Here is a 22989-nt window from a genome sequence, read left to right as displayed (position 1 = left end):
ACAGTTTGTTTTACTTTTTAAAAAAATGAACTTCCGATCAACTCTATATTGATATTTAGGTCTTGTAAATTGCATAGAAACATGAAGTTCAAGACTATAGGTTGATGTTTGAGGTCACAGATTTTCAATTAAAAAATTGAGGATTTTGAAGGGGAAATTGTACACTTATTTATTTTTTATGTAAGATTTTTACTGCTTGCAAATATTAAATTTAGGCGCAAAAGAGTTAAAATAAAGTATAGCAAAAACATTTGCTAAAAAATGTTATCTTGTTTGTATTAAAAAGCGGAAAAATATTTTTTAAATTTAAATTTAATAGTTCAATAAACTAAAGGTTCGCAGGTCTGTTTTTGAAATAAATCTTGTGCAGATCTGTCAATGTTTAGTTTACTGAGCTATAATATTTAAATTAAAAAGATATTTTATTTTCTACTTTTGTGTCTTTACAATAGGTTACGGTATTTAGCAATGCGTAATTGTTTTTAATGTTACGTAGCAGTGCTTAATGCCATGTTGCAATATTATTATTAAACAGTGGTTCAGACGACAATAAATAAGAAGAAGACTTGTGATTTAATTCCCAAGAAGCAAGCAATATTGGTGCAATATTGGTATAATATTATTCTTAATATTGTCTAAATATTGTTTATAATATTGCGCAAATATAAAATGTCCACATTATAATATATATAGCCAATAATTTTTTTTATCCATTTATTCAACCATAAAATTAAAAACTACAAATTTAATAATTATTTACAAAATTAGGCTCATAGTTAAAAACTACTCAATGGAGTGACACTTAAGTGTCAATCCATTAATAAATAAAATAAACAATCAAAATAAAAAAATATTAAGACAAGGAAATAATTAAGAGAGTAAGCAATAAAATAAGTAATAAAAAAAAAGTCATAAGAACAATAATATTGAAATATGTAAAATATTGATTTACAATATTGGATATATATAAGCTGCAATATAATGCCAACATCTTTTTTTATCATAATCAATTAAAAGCATTTAAATCAAAAAAAAAATTCTTCCTGATGAGGAATTGAACCCGCAATCCTGTCAACCACGCCTCAAAATTAGACCACTCTTACTTCCACAGTGCTGCACTTATATATCAATGAGCTAAAAAATTAAATTATTCAAACAAATTGTGCACAAATAAGATTTCTATTATGTAAACATCGTTTGTACCCGCATACAAATGATGACCCCCAAGAAATAAAGCATTAAAATTAAAAAGAAGTTTTCTCTGAGGAAGACTTGAACCCGCAACACTGTCAGCCGCGTCTTAAAAGAAGAGTGTTACAGGCTTGACCCGGAAGGCGTGTGATTTTACATCATAATATGACCACGCAAATACTTTAAAAAAAAATTAAACCATGGCTGTTAATATGTTTTGAAAATTTATACTTATTTTAAAAATGCGCTGAAAAAATTATCTTTAACTTAACTATGAAGAAACTTAAAAAAAAACTAATCGCAAATAAAGCAAATAAATCTTCTTAAAAAAAAAATACCAAAAAATAAAAATAACTAAAACTAAAATAAAAAAATAAAGTTAAAAATAAAATAACTAAAATAAATAATAAACTATAACGATAAGATTGTCTACATTATGTTTGGAATAAATCACTTTGAACCGTTTATCTTTGCTAATGTTTTTTATAATATAATATTATGCGAAACCCTTTTTAAATCAAGTAACAACTGACATCTAACAATTATTTAATAAATGAGCACATTTAAAAGTAAAAAAAAAGGTTCTTAACAATTCTTCGCATTAACATAAACAAAAGAAAAAAATAAATAAGTTGTTGGTTTAAAAAGTTGATAGAATTTTTTTATTTTATTATTTTATATAAGGCATTTATATTAAAAAATACATGCTTATATAAATATAAAAAAGTATTTATATTAATCATTAATATTTTTATAAAAAATTATTAGCAGTGATTGATTACTTTATTTAATTGCGTTTCAATAATATAAAAACATAAGTAAAGATCAAAATTATTTAATTCAAATAGCTTTCAAAAAAAATTTTTTTTTTTCTTACAAAATCTTCTTACTTTTCGAGTGGATTAACTTTAATGATTCTTATATAAAGTTTACTAAAGAAACCATTGCTGTTTAAAGTCTTCACTTATAAAAATTTTTTTTTAAATAATTTTACTTTTTTTATTTTACTTATAAAAAAATCTTGTATAATTAAATAATATAAATAAAAATTTATACAACTTTCAATGATACTTTAATTAAAATCATTAGCTACTTTATTTAAAAGCATTTTGCTAATATAAAAACATTAGTAAAGATAAATGTGTTGAAGTTATTTATTTTTAAGGTAATTAAAAAGTAATTTGTTCAGTACATTTGTTAAAAACTGCGGTTAAATCATCAAAACAAAATATTATTTGCATGGTCATATAAAGACTTGAAATCGCATGCCTTCCTAGCCAAGCCTAATGTATCTACACAGGATTGTATCTACACGCATATGTATTGATGACCTAACAAATAAAGATCAAATATGAGAACAAGAAGTTTGATGTTCTGGTGAAGTGAAGAAAAATTATAAAAAGAAAATTTTCTTTAATTTTTGCATACCTCAAATATTACTAATTTTTACTAATGTTTAACAAGAAATAAAAAGCTTGCAAGTAATTGTTGCTACTGTTGGAGACCATTAATAACAAATACTGTTAGAAAAATGTTCTGTTGTCCTCTGCACCAAGGTGATTAAATTAGTTGAACAATGTGGCAGTAAACATTCCTGAATATTGAGAAAATGTGCTTTTGTATTTATGTTACATTCTTGTTAATATACAAGCACTCCATCGCCTGCGGTACTATTCTCAATTATTAAAAATGCTCAAATTTCACACCTTCATCTTCAAAAAGGATAATAAACAAAAATCCTTGCCTGGTTTCTCTCACATCAGTGCCATGCAAAGTTTTTAAGAGGTTTCAATATCATCATATACTGTTTTTTTGCATAGAACATGGACTTATCTTTAAATCACAACACAGTTTTGTTCACAATAAGAAATGTGTCAATAACCTACTTGAAACTACAGTAGCAATCAACTAGGGTTATGCTGCAGAAGAAATCTGCATGAATTTTGCCAAAGTAGGTACCTCACATTCCTCAGATTAAAAAGATTTCATCATACGGTATTTGCGGTCTACTTTTAAAACTGATATGAGTCATGGTTGAGTAGTTAGCAGCAATTTGTTGAAAGTTTTGTATCAGAATGGATGTAACATCTGAGATTACTCAAGGATTAGTACTTAACCCACTTTTATTTCTAGTCTTAATCATTAACCTGCCTGACAATCTTACATAATGACATTGATAAAACCATTGAACAGTCAATTTTGAAAAATGTAAGATTATGGATGTGGCAAAAATAATAAACACAAGTTTATACTGTCTGATTATGATGGCAATTGATGCAATTTTATTGTAACATAATCTGAACTAGATCTTGTCTCCCATGACCTTAAAGTTAGTGATCAAGTGTGAATTTCATGTTTTTTAACATAGTAGATCTCAATAGCCATCTTACCAATTGCAAGGTTACAGTCAATGTCTTAAAACAATATTAGTTAAAAACTGGTATGAAAGATGCTTTTTTTACACCAATCGCATAAGTGGAATGGACTATCCTATAACCATGGAATGGACTATCAGAGTATACTATTAATTCATACTTTAAAAGCATAATATATGTGTATTTATTTAATTTTTATTTTTATTTTAATCTTGTCTCCCTCAAATGATGCAACAATTTTATGCCATCACTGTAATGATTTTTTGAAAGTTCTGCAAAATACTATTCCACTGCTTCTGCAAAATACTGTTTCACTGCTTCTATACCTTTTTTATTTGATGAGACTTAAGTGAAATATTGCCTTTTTTTTTAAATTAAGATTATCTTTTTCTGCATTACACAGAAGCAATCATTAAACCTAATTTTTGAAATTTTACTAGATTTTTGTTCTAGTAATCTAATTCCGATCAAACTTTGTTCATAGTGAGTGTTCTATTTTGTTTTTCAATTTCAAAATATCTTTGAGCGATATGTTTGTACTTAAAAATACAAACATATTGCTCAATCATACCTATGGACTATTCTGTTTCCTCATCATTTTAGGAACTGGTAAGAAAAGACATTAACCAAAAGGGGCAAAAATAGTGAGTCTTCCCCAATATTTGTTTTCTAAATTTCTTTTTAAAAAGAAGATCATCAGGTCCATTATTTTTCTAACTAACCATCAATTTTCAAAAGTGAAGTATTCCTAATTCAGTCACATGATGCCTACAGGCATCATGTGACTGAATTAGGAATACTTCACTGAATTATTTAATAAAAAGAAGGTATTACACTTAAGATTTTTTGAGAAATAATTCTTCATTCACGATGTTGTATCAAAGCATATTCCAGTTTTGATACAACTTAATAATTGATTAACTGAAACCTTGATGATACAATCTTGACACCTAAGAGGTGAAATGGACTTGAAAGAGTTTTAACTCCTTGTGTATATGTGTATTTAATTGTGTATAATTTACATGTGTATAGTGTGTGTATGTGTATATATGTTTATATACACATACACACAAGTTTTAATATATTATTATTTCTTGCATAATATTTCATAAAATATGTTTTTAGAAATTAAAAAAAAAATATCCAAGTTTATGTTATTATAGTTAATTTATATATAAAAAAAAAAGACTGTATTTAGATGGTTTTATCATATTAGAAACAGAAAACGCATAATAAGACATCTTGCCCCGGTCAAGTGACCAGATGACAAATTTATGAATGTTACATTTTAATTTTTATTACAAATTTTTTTACTTGCTTAATATAAGTTAATTTTATATGGTAGTTATTTTTATATTGTAGTTAATTTTATATTGTAGTTAATTTTACATTGTAGTTAATTTTACATTGTAGTTAATTTTATATTGTAGTTAATTTTATATTGAAATTAATTTTATATTGTAGTGCTATATTTACATATAATAAAAAGTAAAAAAAAAAGTTCTGCAAAAAATTCGTGGAAAAATAAGAAATAAAGGCAAAGAAATATTATTAGTTATATATATATTATAGACTCTATCATCTATTAAGTTTTCAACTGTTGAAGAAATAATCCAGTATTATCTTTATCTACTCTCAAAAACTTGTTGTCTAAACATTTACACTACATCTACATTTACACCAAAAGAAGCGGAAGAGAACTGATGCATTATATCTAAGCTGAAGGCTCCCTGGGAGCTTGGAGGAAAAAGAACTCGTAGCATTCAATGCATTTTACGGTTATTTGTATTTATCAAATTTTAATGTAAATAAACTATATAGTTATCTAAATAATAATTTTAGGAATTTTAGGCATTTTTATATTTTATTATTAGGCTCTAATAATAAAATATAAAAAGCTGCATTCCCTTACAAATAGATTGACAGCAGGAGCAATCAAGGATAGAGAGACTTTTTTAATAGAATCTAAAATGGTATTTTGGTTGTGGATGACATGATTGATGAACTAACAATCGATAGAAAAAGAAAAAAAGAAGCTAAATCTATGGACATTATGTTTTTAAAAATGCAGAGGGAAAAAAAAGATTATTTAAGCGGTTTAATTATTAGCTTTAAAAAGGCTGCTGAGAGATTTGCAAAAAATTTTTTACATATATCGGTATAGCTCAGAAAGTGATGTCACTGATTATTTAAGCTTAGAATGCAATGACTCTGTTAAAAGTGAGCTAAATGATAATACTCAAGAAGAAGAACAAAGTATAATTCTGCCTAAAGTATACTGCTTTTAAAATACTAAAGCGTACAGTGCTAACTGCTGTAGGAGAAGGACTTTCTGCCAACTAGCACACTGCAATCATAAGCAGTGTTATAGCTATCTCAGGAGGAAAAATAAATGAATTTGTATTATTTAAATCATGAACTTTTTGAGCTATAGATAAAGTGATAAGTTCAGAAGCTCAAAAAATTAGACAGTATATAATAGACATGACATGTATTAAATGATTTCTGTTTATTTTGACAAAAAGTTATTTAAAGAATATACAGATGTTTCAGCCGAAAGAAAAAGATTAGCTGTACTAGAGAAAATAAACAGGAAAAGTGAGCTACTTGGCATTCCTCATATTGAGTCAGGTGCTGGAAAAATGCAGTGTAAAGCAGTTTAAAGCAGTTTATAATCTAATATAATCTTTAGGCCTCAGTCATCATATACAGTTTATATGCTTTGCTACTACTGCTTCCAACATTTGAAAGCACCATGGAATTATAGCAAGAATGATGCATAAGCTTGGTTGGTCACTACTTCTCCTTGCCTATAGACATCATGTTTTTGAAAGACATTATCCACTTTAACAAGATTTATCCTGGCAGTAAAACATCTGGTCCAGACAATCAGCTCTTTAAACACCTAATATCAATCTAGAATGATCTTGAAAAAGACATAGTTCCATTAACGAGGATTCACCCTCATGCAGAACTTAGTTAAATAAAAAACATCTTGAGGTTAAACAGTTTTACAGAGATGTAAAAGATAATAAGATCTACAAAAAGGTTAAGAACAACTGCATTGTTTGTACTAACTTGATAAAAATAATTTTAACCATCAGTTTTGTATGATCAAAATATATAAAACCAAATCTCTTAATTTTAGGATGGTAAATCAAAAAAAGACTAACAGGAGTACATACATCTTATACGCCATATATATATGCCGCAATCTACAGGCTTTATAATTTATTCAAGCGCATTTAATCTAAAGTGTTTTAGTGTATGACATCATTGTAGAGTTTTGATAAGAGATCTAAAAATTCTTTTTTTCATCAAATTGTAGATTTTTTTTTTCATTATAGAATACAAAAGAATTGTTTAGTTACACTCAAAAAAAAATTCCCTTATATTCAAGGGAAAAAATAAGGAAATAATTCCTCAAAATCAGCACTGGTAAAAATTTCCTTAAAATAAGTAAATTTAATTTTAAAGAATATTCCTGGATATAAATATATAATTAAAGGGAATTTTTCCTCACATTAAGAATTGTGATTAAAGCAATTTTTCCTGCCATTAAAGAATGTAATTAAGATAATATTTCTCTACATTGAGGAATTTAATTAATGTACTTTTTACTGACATTAAGGATTGTAATTAAGGGATAATTTCCTGAGAACATGCAATATAATTAAGGCAATTATTCCTGCCATTAGGAAATGTAATTAAGGGCATATTTCCTGGTTTTAAATAACAATATTAAAGAATCTTTTTAATCGCTTACATTCAAAACAAAATTGTGTTTATTATTATTTTGTTGTGTTGATTATTATTTTGAAACATGTACCAAAGCTACATAAGCAAAGTAGTTGCATATTGGGTAGTAACAAAGTTCAAAATAATTATCAAATCAAACGCATTAAATAAATTCACAAATCATAAAAAGTTACAAGTGTACAGAAAAATGGCTGCTATAGTGATGACTTATTGGGGAACAAGTTATACAAGTATTAAAGTAGACTAAATTGTTTACACAAATAGATATTACACAAATAAATAAGTTAATGCAATATAATAACTGTAACAAGAGCACACAAAGTAACACAGTCACTTGTACAGCCAAATATTCAAGTGAATACAATGTAATAAAAGCATATGCATACAAATTTACAAAGTAACTTACGCAGCCAAATGTTTGTGTAAATAAAATGTAACAACTTATACAGCCAAATATTCAAGCTAATAAAATCTAATAAATGTAGCATGATTAGCACACAAAATAATAAAACTGAAGTAATTATACAACTTTGTTGACATTTAGATTTCATCAGTGGTGATCGCTAGTTAATATATGCTACAGTTAAAAAAAACAAGCTACACTGTTGATAATGCCAATCATTCTTTCCTTGCCATAAGTTAAATTATATATTTTAAATTTCAAAAATTTAAAAAAGATCTCTAAACCTCTAGGATACTCCAAATTAAAAATCCAAAACAACTTAATCCTTTCACTCCTTGAGACCCGCACAGCAGATCATAACTAACCTTGCAATTTTCCCTGTGATCCACTTCTCAGCTCATGACTATGCCCGCGATTTAAACACGGTTTTATAATGTATTCTGAATGCTATTTACAGTTATAGAAAATAGAATAATTATTGCATCATAAGCTGAAAACCATTTGTCAAAATTAATTTTAGTTCAAAAGATATAGCATTTTTAAAAATGGCTAGTTTAAAAAAAATGTTTTTCAAATATGGAAGAAATTTTAAAAATAGTTATGGATAATGATATGGACCTTGGTGAGTTATAAGTTATCAGATGAAAGCGAACCTGAAACAGATTGGGAATATGAAGAGGAAGATATAGAATTTATTTAGCTCCTAATTTACCTTTCCTGATGATTTTCAAAACAAAAACTTCCTTCCTTACCAGACTTTTGTCAAATAACGCAGGTTTATAAAATGGATATCGATAAAGAGGAAGAAGAAATTGAAGAAAATAGTAGTGATGAAATAGACCCTAAAGAGAACAACGAGACCCTTTTTCCTGATCAATTATTTGGTTCCACCAGAAAAAACCGTGTAGCAGAACGAAAAAGAGTAAATGTTTGCGGTCGAATTCGAAAAAACAATGTCAATAATAAAAATCAAATATTTCAAATTACAAACATAGATAAGAAAAAAAGGTAACAACAATCGAGGTTGTAGAAGAAGGCCATGTGGTAAAAAAGGACAAACCAATGCTAGAGTTGTAAAAATTAATCAACAAGGAATTGATTTAAAATCAACATGGAAACATGTTCAAATTGATAATGCTGCTGATTCAATTATACCTTTCATTGAAATAGAGGGACTTAGAGAAATAATAATGCAAGAAAATCCTTTAGATTTTGTTGAACTATATCTAACACCTAATATTATTGAGCTCATAGTTGTTGAAACAAATCGCTATGATCAAGAATTTCTAGATATGAACACGGTTAAAGCCAGTAATAAATATGTAGGAATTTGGGAACCGGTCACTGTTTTAGAAATAAAACAGGGAGTTGTATATAAACCTGATATTCATATGTATTGGTTTTTTTAGCACTCCAATAATTTCTAAAATAATGTCATGCACTTATTTTCAACTGATTTTGAAGTTTTTACACTTCAACGATAACAATGATCCAAATTATGATGTAAATGATGAAAACCATTTACATCATAATTTAGATCGATTACACAAAGTACGACCATTAATAGAACTAATTGGAAAATTTATCAAAAATTTAATCAAAAGCCGCTGTCAGCTTGTCGCTGACAGCGGCTTTTGATTTTTATAAATTTTGACCACAAGCCGCTGGTAGCAGCTTTGAGTATGCTTCACAATTTATCTTGTTTTGTGCATAAACTTTCACTCTAGACACATATATATATTTTTTTTGTTGATTCACCTCCCCAAGGCCGAGAAGGCCACTACAGAGGAAGAGGCTACTTAATTGTGGTGATAACCCTCTCTCAACTCTATAACTCTGAAACACGAACCTTGATGAACATGTCCACTGCAGGGAGAAGCAAGTTGTTATTTATCAATTAATAATTTAAAAATTTGTAAGTTGTCATTTTCATAAGAAAACAAAATCCTCATAGCAATAAATAGCTTAGATAAACTAGAAATAAAGTTTACATTGTTTATATAAATAAAAAAGATTCAGAATAAATAACAAACTTCATTTTTATATATCTATTTATTTAAGAGTGTATCATATAAATATTAATTTTATTTGGTTCTTGCATATAAAAACATTCTTTTGTTTAGCTTCCTATAAAATTTAAACGAAAGTTATACGATTGATGATAAACACTTATTTTAAAAAACAAATTTAACAAAAACAAAAAATATTAATTCAAAAAAAAAAAAAAAAAAATCAACTTATATATGTATATATATATATATATATATATATATATATATATATATATATATATATATATATATATATATATATATATATATATATATATATATATATATATAATATATATATATATACACCTGTCTGCATGAGTGTTCCACATAACAGCTGCATTTCCTAAATTATGATCTAATCATTTTATTTTTATTTTTGAATTTCATTTTAGAATTCAACCCATCATCAAGCAGATCGTTGCTTTAAAATATTTTTAAACTTCCATTTTATTTTTTAGACTTCCATTTCCCTTGTCTTTGGAATAGTTTTAATTACATTAGGTATTATAAGAGACCAATGATCATCACCTCACAAACCCAAATCAGATTACATGAATGAAGAATTTTAGTATGTTGAAGATTCGCATATAAAAGTTTTTAATTGTCATTTTTGTCATTGTTGTTTTTACTTGTGCTATTTTATTTTTAATTACTTTAATTTTTTAATATATTTAAAAGTTTTGATTTATTTGATAACAATAATTCTTTTATAAAATAAAATATAAAAAAGACTGAAAATTATATAAGTTTGAAGTTACTTAATGGAAAAACCTCCATAAAATTCAATATATTCAATAAAATTCATATATTCAACAAAATTCATATATTCAATAAAGTTCATATATTCAATAAAATTCATATATTCAATGAAATTCATATATTCAATAAAATTCATATATTCAATAAAATTCATATATTCAATACAATTCATATATTCAATAAAATTCATATATTCAATAAAATTCATATATTCAATAAAATAAGTAAGTTTAAAATGCAAACTTTTTTTTTCCTTATTTGATTTTTTCTTTTTTTCTTATTTTTCTTAATTACGCTGTTCGAATGCTAATAAAAATAAAGATATTATTTACAAGAATCAAATACAAAATTTTCTCATTTTCAAAGAAAAGCGATCGTCAATTATATTTTTATCAACAGTTTAAACTTTAACCTTTATATATATATATATATATATATAAACTAAAATAATAATCATATACTTAAATAACTCGTTTTTAAATTTACTCAGAACTCATTAAAAAAGTATTAAACTCATTCAGTGTTTAAAAAAACAAACAAAAAAAAGTATAAAACTTATTCAGGGTTTAGTTATTCACTTGGAACTGTGTTCCACATAGTTCCAAGACAACTTAGCTAATACTTTATTCTTTGTTTTTGTACTGTGTTGTACAGTCTTCTCTATTTTGATTGTACAGTCTTCTCCATTTGAAATTTAATACCAGCGCACGAAAAAGCGCTGGCAGGATGGTCATTTTAAAGTTAGCTGGAGTGATTTAAAAAATTCATTTTTTTCTGCTATTTAGATAAAAATAAAAATAGCAAAAAGAATGCTTTCAATAAATTTAAAATAAAATAGTTTAAAAAAAAAAGAACTAGTAAAAATAAGCCATTCTTCATAAAAAGTGAACAAATGATCAAAAAAGTTTTTTTGCAATTTAAAACAAATCGCTTTTATTTTTTTGGCAAGCGCTTTATTTTGCGCTCGTCAAAGCTTTTGTGGGCATGTGGTCCAGTGCGAAAAGACTTGAGCACTGTGCTGGCTTAACGGAGAAGACTGTATATATATATATATATATATATATATATATATATATATATATATATATATATATATATATATATATATATATATATTCACATATATATAGAATTAAGTATTCTATATATATATGTGTGTGTGTGTGTGTCTGTATGTGTGTGTGTGTGTACACATATAAATATAAATATATATATATATATATATATATATATATATATATATATATATATATATATATATATATATATATATAAATATATATATATATATATATATATATTTATATATATATATATATTTATTTATAAAATTCAGCCTATTTATACTAAGTATTCTCCCTGCTTTACACTATAAGCTGTTTAATTATATTGTAATTATGCATAAGTTTTGTATTTGTTTTATTGAATTTGTTTCAGTGCCATGTCATAAATGGGATGCAGAAAAAAAAAATGAAAAAATGATGTGGAATGGTTGTGCAGCAAATGTTGTGAGCTATCTTGATGTTCATGCTAAAGGTATTGGTAAATTTTTTGATTTACATTTATTTTTATTTTAGCTAAGTTTTACTAAGATTGTTGTATGAGACTACATTTAAAAAAAAGTCTGCTTCCTATCTTTAGTTAAATTAGCTACCTATTTTTGTTAAGCAAGGACATTGTTTCACTAAAAACTAAGTTGAGGGAAGGGTGGTATATTTGAAGGCAGATTTTTTTGTCTCTATCTATGTTTTAGTATTACTTTTTCTATTATTTTTACTTTGAATAATTTTAAGTAATAAAGTTTCAATTTCCTAATACCAATATATATATATATATATATATATATATATATATATATATATATATATATATATATATATATATATATATATATATATATATATATATATATATATATTCATTTTTGTGAAAATTTTTATGCAACATTTTAGTATCCTTTTTTTATAAATTTGATCTTAGATCAAACAGAATCCTTATATTCATATGAGATTTAAACAGTATCCCTATATTCATATGAGATTCTAACAGAATCCTTATATTTATATGGGATTTTAATGACATGCTTATATTTGTATGAATCGAAACAACTTTTTTTTAAAAACTTTCAAAAAACTAACAGTATCAATCTTATGCAATTTGCTTTGGTCATAGTTGCTGATGTTATGTTTTTCCTGTAGTGGGGAAGAACTCTATTCCTTCCTACACCTAATCCAATTAACTATTTTTAATTATAAATTATGAAGATTATCCAAAGTTGTTTGCCGATTGTTGAGATTTTTTTGTTGTTAGTACCTTATTATACATAATTTTTTTTTGTTATTAGTACCTTAATATACAAAAGATTTTTTTTTTACTAGTACCTTAATATACATAAGATTTTTTTGCTATTAGTATCGTAATATACACAAGATTTTATTTTTATTAGTAACTTAATATACATAAGAATTTTTGGTTATTAGTACCTTATTATACATAAGATTTTTTTGTTGTTAGTGAAAAATGAGTATATATTGGAAATATATAGTGGAAAATGTATTTAGATTTTTAATCTGTAAATAATAATATAATGCGTCTCTATAAATTTACTTTTATTATTTGTAAAATAATCAGAGTGGTCAGCAACCTTGACATTCTGCTTAAGTCTGGAAATTAAATAAATTATGCAAAACTCGTGGAACTTTGATTGATTATTATTATAAGTTATTATTTAATTAAATTGACAATCAAAATAAAATTGAAAAAAATGTATTTTTAAAGTCTCATAATAACATCATTATTTAAAAGTCAATGAGAGCACTTGCTTCAAAAGGGTGATGTATAAAATGTACTCTCAAAAACTCTCTTGACTCAGAAAGTCAGGGAAATTTTATCAGTCAGGGAAAAGTCATGGAAAATGAACATGCAACTTTGATGACCACCCAGATTATATAACTTTACATTAATAAACTGCACTCATATTAAAATAATCAAAGCCATTCATTTTCGACATGCTATTATCTAATAAATTAAGAGATCCTCGCAGTCATACAATTAATGGAACCATTTTATACATCAAATTCCACTATTCATAAACATTATATATAGGAACATTAGAGTTCTGTCTAGATTTTGCATAAATATAGTCTTTTGTAAAAGCTAAGACTTGCTATGTTGCTCCAATAGCATCTTTAATATTGAGTTCCCTCTGTAGTGAATTAATAATAGTAAATTAAAACTCTGGTATAGAAGACTTTAATCAGCAAGTTAATAAATATTTAACTTAAAGATACAATAATATTATTTTACTTAAACAAACACAATAGTTATTGTATAATCAGTGATAGGAATCAGCTCTCTGCAAAAATATAGCCATCATGTTTAAGTTTATTCTGATGTAGTAATCTGTCTGATAAACAATCACCCCAGTCAGGAGATAAAAAACTGTTATATATAAACTATAACTGTTTATATAACTGCCATAACTGTTTTTTGCTATATACCAATAGACATTCAATGATATTGATACATTTATAACTAAACCAAGTTTGTTATCGTGATGTTAAAATTTGTTATTATATTGTGCTTTATAAGCACAAAACAAAGATGGTCCTCCTTACAACAAGCGTAAGTTAAGTAAGATTTAACTTTTTTAAAGAGTTACATTATTATCTAAGATGTCTGAAAGAAAGTACTTTTGTTCTTCTGATGCTAGATTTCAGTATGAAATATATTTACTTTGTTTAAGTCAAGCTAAGGTTTAGTATTTAATGTCTTCTTCCGTAGATTTTTTTCTAAATTTTGAATTGACTTTTTAAAAAAGCCTTGAAAATATTCTTTGCAGGATTAAATTTAGATGATGTATAGAAGTATTTTCCAACTTTTAAAACTTGTCCATAGTTTCCCTCATTAAATATATGTATATTTGTTTTTAGTGATGTACTGTTTTAAATATGAGAATTTATTTGATATGTGGCTAGAAAAGAAAGATGTATATGATCATGTCATTCAAATAGTTAGAAATGATCAATCAGAAATTAATATAAAAATATTCAAATGAAAAATTGTCATTTGGCAGTTGTTTTTTTTTTAACAAAAATTTAACAAAGAAGCATTATAATAATTCTTGGATTCCAGTTTAAGGAATCAACAATAACAAAATAACCTGAAACTATTATTAGAAATTGTAATTTGTATACAGATTACAAAGAGATATAAGTATAAATTTTAATTCAATTCAAATAATAACTTATAGTCTGCAACTAAATCAATCAAAGTTCCATAAGTTTTGCATAATTTATTTAATTTCCAGACTTTAGCAGGATGTCAAGGTTGCTGACCACCCTAATTATTTTAAAAACAATAAAAATAATTTTATAGAGCATTATATTATTATTTACAGATTAAAAATCTAAATACGTTTTAAAGGAAGGTATTATTTAAATTTCTCTGTTGTTTGGTTTAAAAATCTTTTGATAACCATTTAGTACTTTTTGTACTGAACTCATTTTATTCCAACACAAGTGTAAAGTTTTTAAAATTACTCAATTTTTTTATAATACTATAATTTTTCCAAAACTATTTTTTTAAATTTTTTTATTTTAATTTTTACTTAAATTTCAAGAGGTTTTTAAAAGCAAATTTAAAATGTTTATAAGAATTTATGTTGTTGTTGTTTTACAAGATCAATCTGAATATAAAATTTGCAGAAGAACATAAAATATATACAGTATAAGTTTTTAACAGCAATTAAAGTTTATAAAAATAATAAAAACTTTTATTTTTACGATATTAAAAAAAAAAAAAATCATTATTTTTCTTTCAATCATTTAAAAAAAAGAAAGAAAAAAGCTAACCAGAATATTAAAAAAAAAAAAAGAATGCAAAAAACACTTACAATATGTTTTTATATTATAGACTTATGAATGTTTACTTATAAAGCTTTAATGTTTTTTCGCTACAAGTATGCGTTTGCATGTTGTTTACAAAAAGATGTGGCGTTGCACAGAAAGTCATCTATAGAGCACAAGCTTTTTTGACAGTCTGAACAGAAATCTGCAAAAGCTTTGATTTTCATTGCTGGTAACAATCACCTACTTAATAATGACCTATTATTACAATTACCTAACCTATTTGAACACAATTACCTAACCTAACCTATTAGAACACAATTTCTGAAGATGGTGCAGAAAATTGTGAAAAATTCCTTATATAAATTTTTTGTCTGCGTGTTTGATAAGTTGTTAAATACTTCTTTTTTTCAAGTACTTTGCAGTAGATGGCAGGAAATTATTTTTTGAAGTCTCCATAGTTGGGTTACTTTTCTTTCCAAATTACCCAACATGTTTAGTAAATGGACTTGTTTTATACTCATTAACAAGTTTTTTACAAGTGCTTTATATGCCAGTTGCTTAACGAAGCATATAAAGCAATTAAATGTATTATTAGTGAAATTATTTCAAGATAATTTAGCATTTTATAATGTAATTTTAATTTTGAGGAATATTTGTCAGCAATTGTTAATTACAACTATTACAAATAGATGTTGGGTGACGTTAGCTCAACTAAACGTTTTTGTAGTACAATTTCTGTATTTGTTTATGTTGATAAAGAAGTAGAGATGTGCTGGAACCAGTTTATGCCAAGTCCCCGATTCCGGGTACCCAGCAGAAAATGCCAAGTCTGAGTCTGGGTATCCGGCACTGAGTCCATATTACAAAGTGGAATAAAAGCTTGTGAAATCTCTAGCGCTGAATTGTTTTTTCAAAATAATGTTTGTTAATTTGCGCTAATTAAGTTTGCCTAAACATATCAAGTTTCTTTTAAATAAACAACTATATTTACACTCAAGGTCACAAATTAAAACTACACAAACTAATGTGTAAACTTGATTTTTATAAGTATTCTTTCTTCCTCAGGTTTGTTAACGTTTGGAATAATTTGCCATCTGACTTTGTTAATGCCAAAAACATCTAGAGCTTTAAAATTAAAATTAACTCCTAGTCCGGTCAAAATAGTCGAAAAAATAGTAGTAGGTTTGCAATAATTTGCATAGAGCTGAAAGTAGATGCAGGTTAATTCCGCATCAAATCACCCAAAATTTAGGAAATTTTGAACCATGGGTCCTCAAATTTTTTTAAAATCTTTGTTGGCTGTTGGATTTTGAAAAGTAAAGTCAACACAAAATTTCAGCTAAAAATGTTGAGCTGTTGACAAGGTACTGCAATTTTAATATTGACCTGGTTTCCCAAAATGGCCTGGTTTCCATAACATTCTGAAAAAACATTTTTCTTAAAAAAATAAGATATAAAAATGGCAAAAATATTAAAATAAACATATATAATGTTTTTTTGAGGCTGAATTCAATAAATGTACTTAGAATGCTGAAATATAAAAAGAACATGCTTAAAAGTTAATAAAACAACTAGTTTCTGTAAACCAACTTTGGGGCCCAATATCTCAAAAAATTTCAATCAATTTTTTTTTGTTGCTGTTAATATTTTTAGCTGCTTATAATCTTACTAGGCACAAAAAATCTAACTGGAAAAACAACTAAAACATATGGAACTTTAATTAAAGATATATCAAATTTTCAATAAATTATTTTAAAAAAAACCTGCAAATAGAATTCTGCAAAATATTAAATTTAGTTTATAGACTCCTTAGAAGAAAAAAACAAAATAATTTTTTTATATCTAAGGAAATCTTAATTATATGATAACTGAAAAAAACATCCTGTTTTGTTTTAATATAAAAACTGACTAAGTGTGATATTGATGTGCATTTGTTTTTAAAGTTTTGACAACTATAGTTTGTAAAAGTTTATAAAAACTAGTTTATAAAAAGTTCAGTTATAGAATAACATTTATTGGTAAAATTTTATTTAAATTCTAACAAATTAACAATTTGATATGTATATAGATTATATATATATAAATATATCTAAAAATAAAATTAACAGTATCTATCAGTGTAAAAACACCATACAACAGAAAGATTTTAAAAAGGTTTGAATTATTTTTATATTAAATTTTTTTTTTTTTAAAACTGAATATTAAGTAAGAAAGAAGAGTTTTTTTTTTTTAGAAAATACATTCATACTAAGTAATTTATCTTAAGATGTGAAAGATGATAAAGAAGATCTTAAAGAAGAGAAGCAGGGTGAACAAGATGAGGATTTTCTAAAATCATCATTTAAATCAAAAAGATAGGCGATCAATGAAAAACTCAAAAATTTTAACATATCTCCTCTAAAATCTCATTCAAAGTTATCAAAACATATACTTTCAGAAGGAAAGCGAAAAGTTGCGTGCATCAACGAAATGGCAAGTAGCGTTACTAGAAAAACTGAAAGTCAAGTCAATGTTCCCTCAAAACTTTGTTATAAAACAAGTAACATGAAAAAAAAAGGCTAAAAACTTTGATGAAACTATGAGCCTAATAAAAGAAAAAATTCTTTGTTTTGACAAAAGGACTATTGTTCAACTTCTAACACTGGCACCCCCAAATTGGTTGATACTAGAAGTACAGAATAACTTTGTGTTTACAGAATACCAAGCAAAGATGGCTGGACAATTTTTTAATAAAAAGGGAATGTTAGCTATCTCTCTGTTGTATAATAATAAAGTCTTACACAAAAAAATAGAAGATTCTGTTAAATTATTTTATGACCCAAGTGTTTTATGTAGAACTATGCCTGAAAGAAAAGATTTCGTTAGTATTCAAAAGAATGTCCATAAACAAAAAAACTGCTCTTGTGTAATTTAAAGAAACTATATATATTATACAAAGAAAACAATCCAGAAATACAAATAAGTTACTCATAATTTGCCCCAATCTGTTTGTGTTTATTCTTATTACCAAAACGCCATATTGCTAGATGCCTTAAATATTGGACTAAAGTATAAAGATTTATTTTCGAAAACTGTTTACTCAGTAGAAAACAAAGAATGCATGCTTGCACAGTGTGATAATTGTCCTGGTAAATAAACCCTCACCAAATATTTGTATGAGATTTTTGGAGATAGGAAGATAATTTTGAGATACACTAGAAGTAATGGCAAACTACTGATCGTGCAACACTATTGAGTTTAACAGCAGATGTTCCAACGTTTGTTGAACTATTAGTATCTTGCTTTGAAAAGCTACAAGCTCATTCTCTTATTGCTCACTCTGAATCATAGTACCTTAACCAACTAAAACAAAATATAGATCTAGATAAATACAAAGCTATCATTGGAACACCCAACAATGTTCTTTACATCCAAACAGTAAGAAATATGTTTCAGTACACCTTTATCATCTTTATGGTATATCACTTGCTATAAAGATGATAAAGGTGTACTGAAACATATTTCTTACTGTTTTATATCAGACAAGATTACACATGACTTATGTGTACAAAATATTGCAACTAATCTTGCCAGTATTAAAAACAAAATTTTCCAATCTGTCCAAATTACATTTATTCACTGAAGGTTGCGCAGGACAGTATATAAATTGTAAAAAACTAGAGAGTAAATTTGCCCTCAAAGTTGAATGGAACTTTTTTGCCATGTCCCACGGAAATTCACCATTTTTTGGGCCCCAAAGTTGGCTTATAGGAACTAGTTGTTTTATTAACTTTAAAGCATGTTTTATATTTCAGCATTTTAAGTACATTTATTCAATTCAGCATCAAAAAAACATTATATAAGTTTATTTCCATATTTTTGCCATTTTTGTTTCTTATTTTTTTAAGAAAAATATTTTTTCAGAATGTTATGGAAACCAGGTCATTTTGGGAAACCAGGTTAATACTAAAATTGCAGTATCTTGTCAACAGCTCAACATTTTTAGCTGAAATTTTGTATGCACTATTTTTATATAATTAGGAATAATGTGTCAAAATATAACACAAAAAGAAGACACATGGTTCATTGGACTGGGTGATTTGATGTCAAATTACCCTACAGACGTTGAGGACATTATTGAAAATAAAATTTAAAAAGTCCCCACCAACTCCACATCTGTAAAAAAGTTATTCAAGGGTAACGGATAAAAACTTTTGTTTTTTAGCTAGTGCATTTTATTATCTACAGAAAAAAAGTGTTTTTGCAGCTTTTCTCTGATCTTGGATTACAACAAGAAAATGTTGCAAAGTTTTAGGGGGTTTTAATTATTGCTTAGCCATTCTAAAATAAATAACATTTAATTAAAATTAGGTTCTTATAATTGTGATATGTTGAAAAAAGAAATGGGCTGATTAACTTTCTTTTTTTTTTTTGGCAGTCATTCCGATATTCATAACCAGGCTTGGTATGAGAAAAAAAGCCAAAATAATGAGGAAGAACCAGAATCTTAAACACTGCAGCAGGCTTCATTCGAGAAGATATCCAATTATTAGTCTTTGATAATACCAATTATCCCTCGCTTAGTCGAATGTTTAAAGTTATTACCAGCGATATTTCAGAGTCATTGACTTTTTCTTTTGAAGCAAGTAATTTTTAAAAATAAACAATCTAAAATTAAAAGAACATCTAAAATTGTGTGTACAAGTATTGATCTTTAATATTGAAATTACAATTAATTCTCTCAGTATTTCTTCATCTATGGTTTGGTTCAAAACACCTTATACAAATCTTTTTGTCTTTTAGTTTATGTGGATCCTACAATGAAACTGTGATGTATGAGGCATCATCAGTTCTTCATCATCCACATATTATCTTACCACCTCAAACCGGCACATCTTATCTGCACATTCTTTATGCTGCAGACAGCACTGATATAAATGTAAAGACTTTAGACGGTAATAACACACTTCACGTAATGGGTATCATTAAAATTGTTACCTCGAAAAGTTCAGTTACACAAGAAAATCAAATACCAGGTATAAAGGAAGTCCCTTCAGCAAAAGACTTCGCAGCAAAAACTCATGTTCCAATATAAATCTATCAAAATCATTGTGTAGTCAGTTGTAAAATAAATATGTAATGTTTACCTTATAAAAGTGAAGCCTCAGTATCTTTACTTCAAAAAGTAAGTGTCATATGGCTCTATGGTATATTTATAAACGATTTTATCATTACCCAGTTGGAATGGTCATGGATGCAACAGATACAATATTTTAATATGGTGTCGATTGCAAAGAAGTCTTTTAAGAGCTGAACTTATTGGAGATCGGCAAGCTTATTTAAACAGCATTAAAAAAATGCCTCCTTATTTCCACGCATCAGGACATTTTCCTTATGCTAAGTCTGCGCACTTGTATTTGCAGGGTATGCTACAATTAGAGAAACTATTGAATTATAGTGTTTATTAAAAATTTATTGGAGGTTTTTTTTGCCGTTAGACGTTGCAATAAACTCAGTTGTGGTACTTCAATGGATATCGTGATGGAAAAATTAATGATGAAATTGGTGAAGACAAATGGAGGTATTGCTTGAGGAAGAAGCACAAAAGACAGTGCTATAAGTAAATGGGTTTATGGCATGAATGGAAAAAATACTGTTTGTGTAGGATTCAAAGATCTCATTGATTTTTGAATGGATATAACATATCGGCATGTAGATGCAAATGTTTCACGATTAGAGAAAGATTCTAAAGATACTGAAAAACTTCATTAAAGAAATCATATCTACTGCCAGTGGAGTTGTCTGTGATAATAAAATTAACTGTCATAAAGCTCGTGAAGTTGGAATTGCTTCTATGTTTAAAATGGCAGGGGAAACATTTAATGTCAAATTAAAACACGTTGATAAAATACTTCCTCTTTTAACCATGAGTAGCACCATAAAATTTCATGATGAGAAAGTACCTGTAGATCCAGTATTGTTATTTCAACATATGAGTATTACTAAGACATTTGAGGATGAAATTGAGAAATTTTTTGAATAAGAATTAGTCCCCTATCCATTATCACTGTTTAATGAAATTGGAATGCGTAAAACACAAAAACAGCTATTTATGATTGCTTCGAATTAGTGAATATTAAAATTGCAAATGCCAGTTACACCATTGATGGTGGATATTTATTACACCGTGTTGTGTGGGATCGAGAAGACACTTTCAACGTTATTTTTGATAATACATTCAGTATTATCAAAAATAACAGTACATCTTTATCTTATCATGACATTTTTAATCAATTTATGACGGCTCCAACAAGCCAATAGCAATTCCTTGCCAATACTCACAACAAGTCTCGCTTCATTTTAGTATTATGCAAAAGTTAACAGCTGCAAATATTGTAGTGAACCAAGCTGATAATGACGCTGATGTCCTCATAATTAAAACAGCCTTGGAACAATCCAGTACATCAAATACAACTATCATTGTTGGTGAAGATGTTGACTTATTAGTACTACTGACCGCATGAACTCCAATTGATAAGATCATTTATTTTTTAAAACCCCGGTAAGCTCAAAAACCAACAAAATATATTCATCAAAAAGTTTATCTGCTTCTCCAAAATGTCAAATTCATATCTTATTTTTACATACAATAACTGGCTGCAATACTACATCTTCATTTTTCAGAAGGGGTTAAAACAACGGTATTTAAATTATTTGAAAAACATTATTTGTGTCAAAGTATTTCAAAAAATTGACTCTAATCCACAAGACATCATCACAAACAGGATTCTTTTTCTTCTTGCTCTATATGGAACTCTAAAAAAAATTTGTTTGTATAGACAAGTATAGATATTTAAGTTTTGTAAAAAGTACACGAAACAATAAAAGAGTGCAATTATCTTGTCTTCCTTCAACATCTGCTTCTGCCAGTCAACACTTATTTCGAGTATACTATCAAGTTCAAGTATAGTTAGGCAATCAACTGGACCCAACAGACTGGGGTTGGAAATTAGTAGGTAATACATTGGAGTCGATTCAAACTTTACTCCCATCTGCTTCAGAAAAGGGTTGTAATACAAAATGTAGCTGTAAAAAAGTTGGGTTATTGTTTTCACCAGTATATACCAATTGTAGAGGCCAGTCACGCTCAAATATTGAATCATTTTCAACAAATAAAGATTTTGATTTTAATAATGAGTCAGCTAATGTATTTTTTTCATTGCTCATTCAAGCCTAGTAGAAGAGGGAAGAAGATGAAGGAGAAGTAAAAGAGGAAGAAGATAAAGAACAAAAAAAGTGAAGAAGATATATATATATATATATATATATATATATATATACATATATATATATATATATATATATATATATATATATATATATATATATATATATATATATATATACGCACACAGTATCGGACAAAACAAGTTCAACCAAATAATGCTAATTTAGTTTCTTTATATAAAAGTGCTGCATTTTTTCAATTTAGAGAAATAACTATGTAACTGTTTAGAGACAAAGTTTCCTTCTGGACAAAACAAGTGCAACTCGACAAAATGCTGACCAAGCTGTATTTCGCTATCAGTATTTCGTGGCGAATCCTTTGTTATCGATCA

At 26.7% G+C, this 22989-nt stretch overlaps 1 protein-coding gene across 2 annotated transcripts in view; it reads left to right on the top strand.

Annotated features, from left to right (window-relative positions):
* The window catches only part of LOC100204626 (ubiquitin carboxyl-terminal hydrolase 42), a 182965-nt gene that overhangs the window by 135965 nt on the left and 24011 nt on the right, over window positions 1-22989 (top strand). For both annotated transcript variants that reach the window (XM_065803605.1, XM_065803606.1), the window contains exon 16: window positions 11979-12077. In XM_065803605.1, the coding sequence (XP_065659677.1) occupies window positions 11979-12077 (99 nt within the window). The remainder of the gene's footprint in view (window positions 1-11978; window positions 12078-22989) is intronic.

This window comes from Hydra vulgaris, chromosome 08 (genome assembly GCF_038396675.1).
Source record: "Hydra vulgaris chromosome 08, alternate assembly HydraT2T_AEP".
NCBI lineage: Eukaryota > Metazoa > Cnidaria > Hydrozoa > Anthoathecata > Hydridae > Hydra > Hydra vulgaris.
Note: the sequence above shows the minus strand (reverse complement) of the source record. Positions and strands in the feature narration are given on the sequence as shown.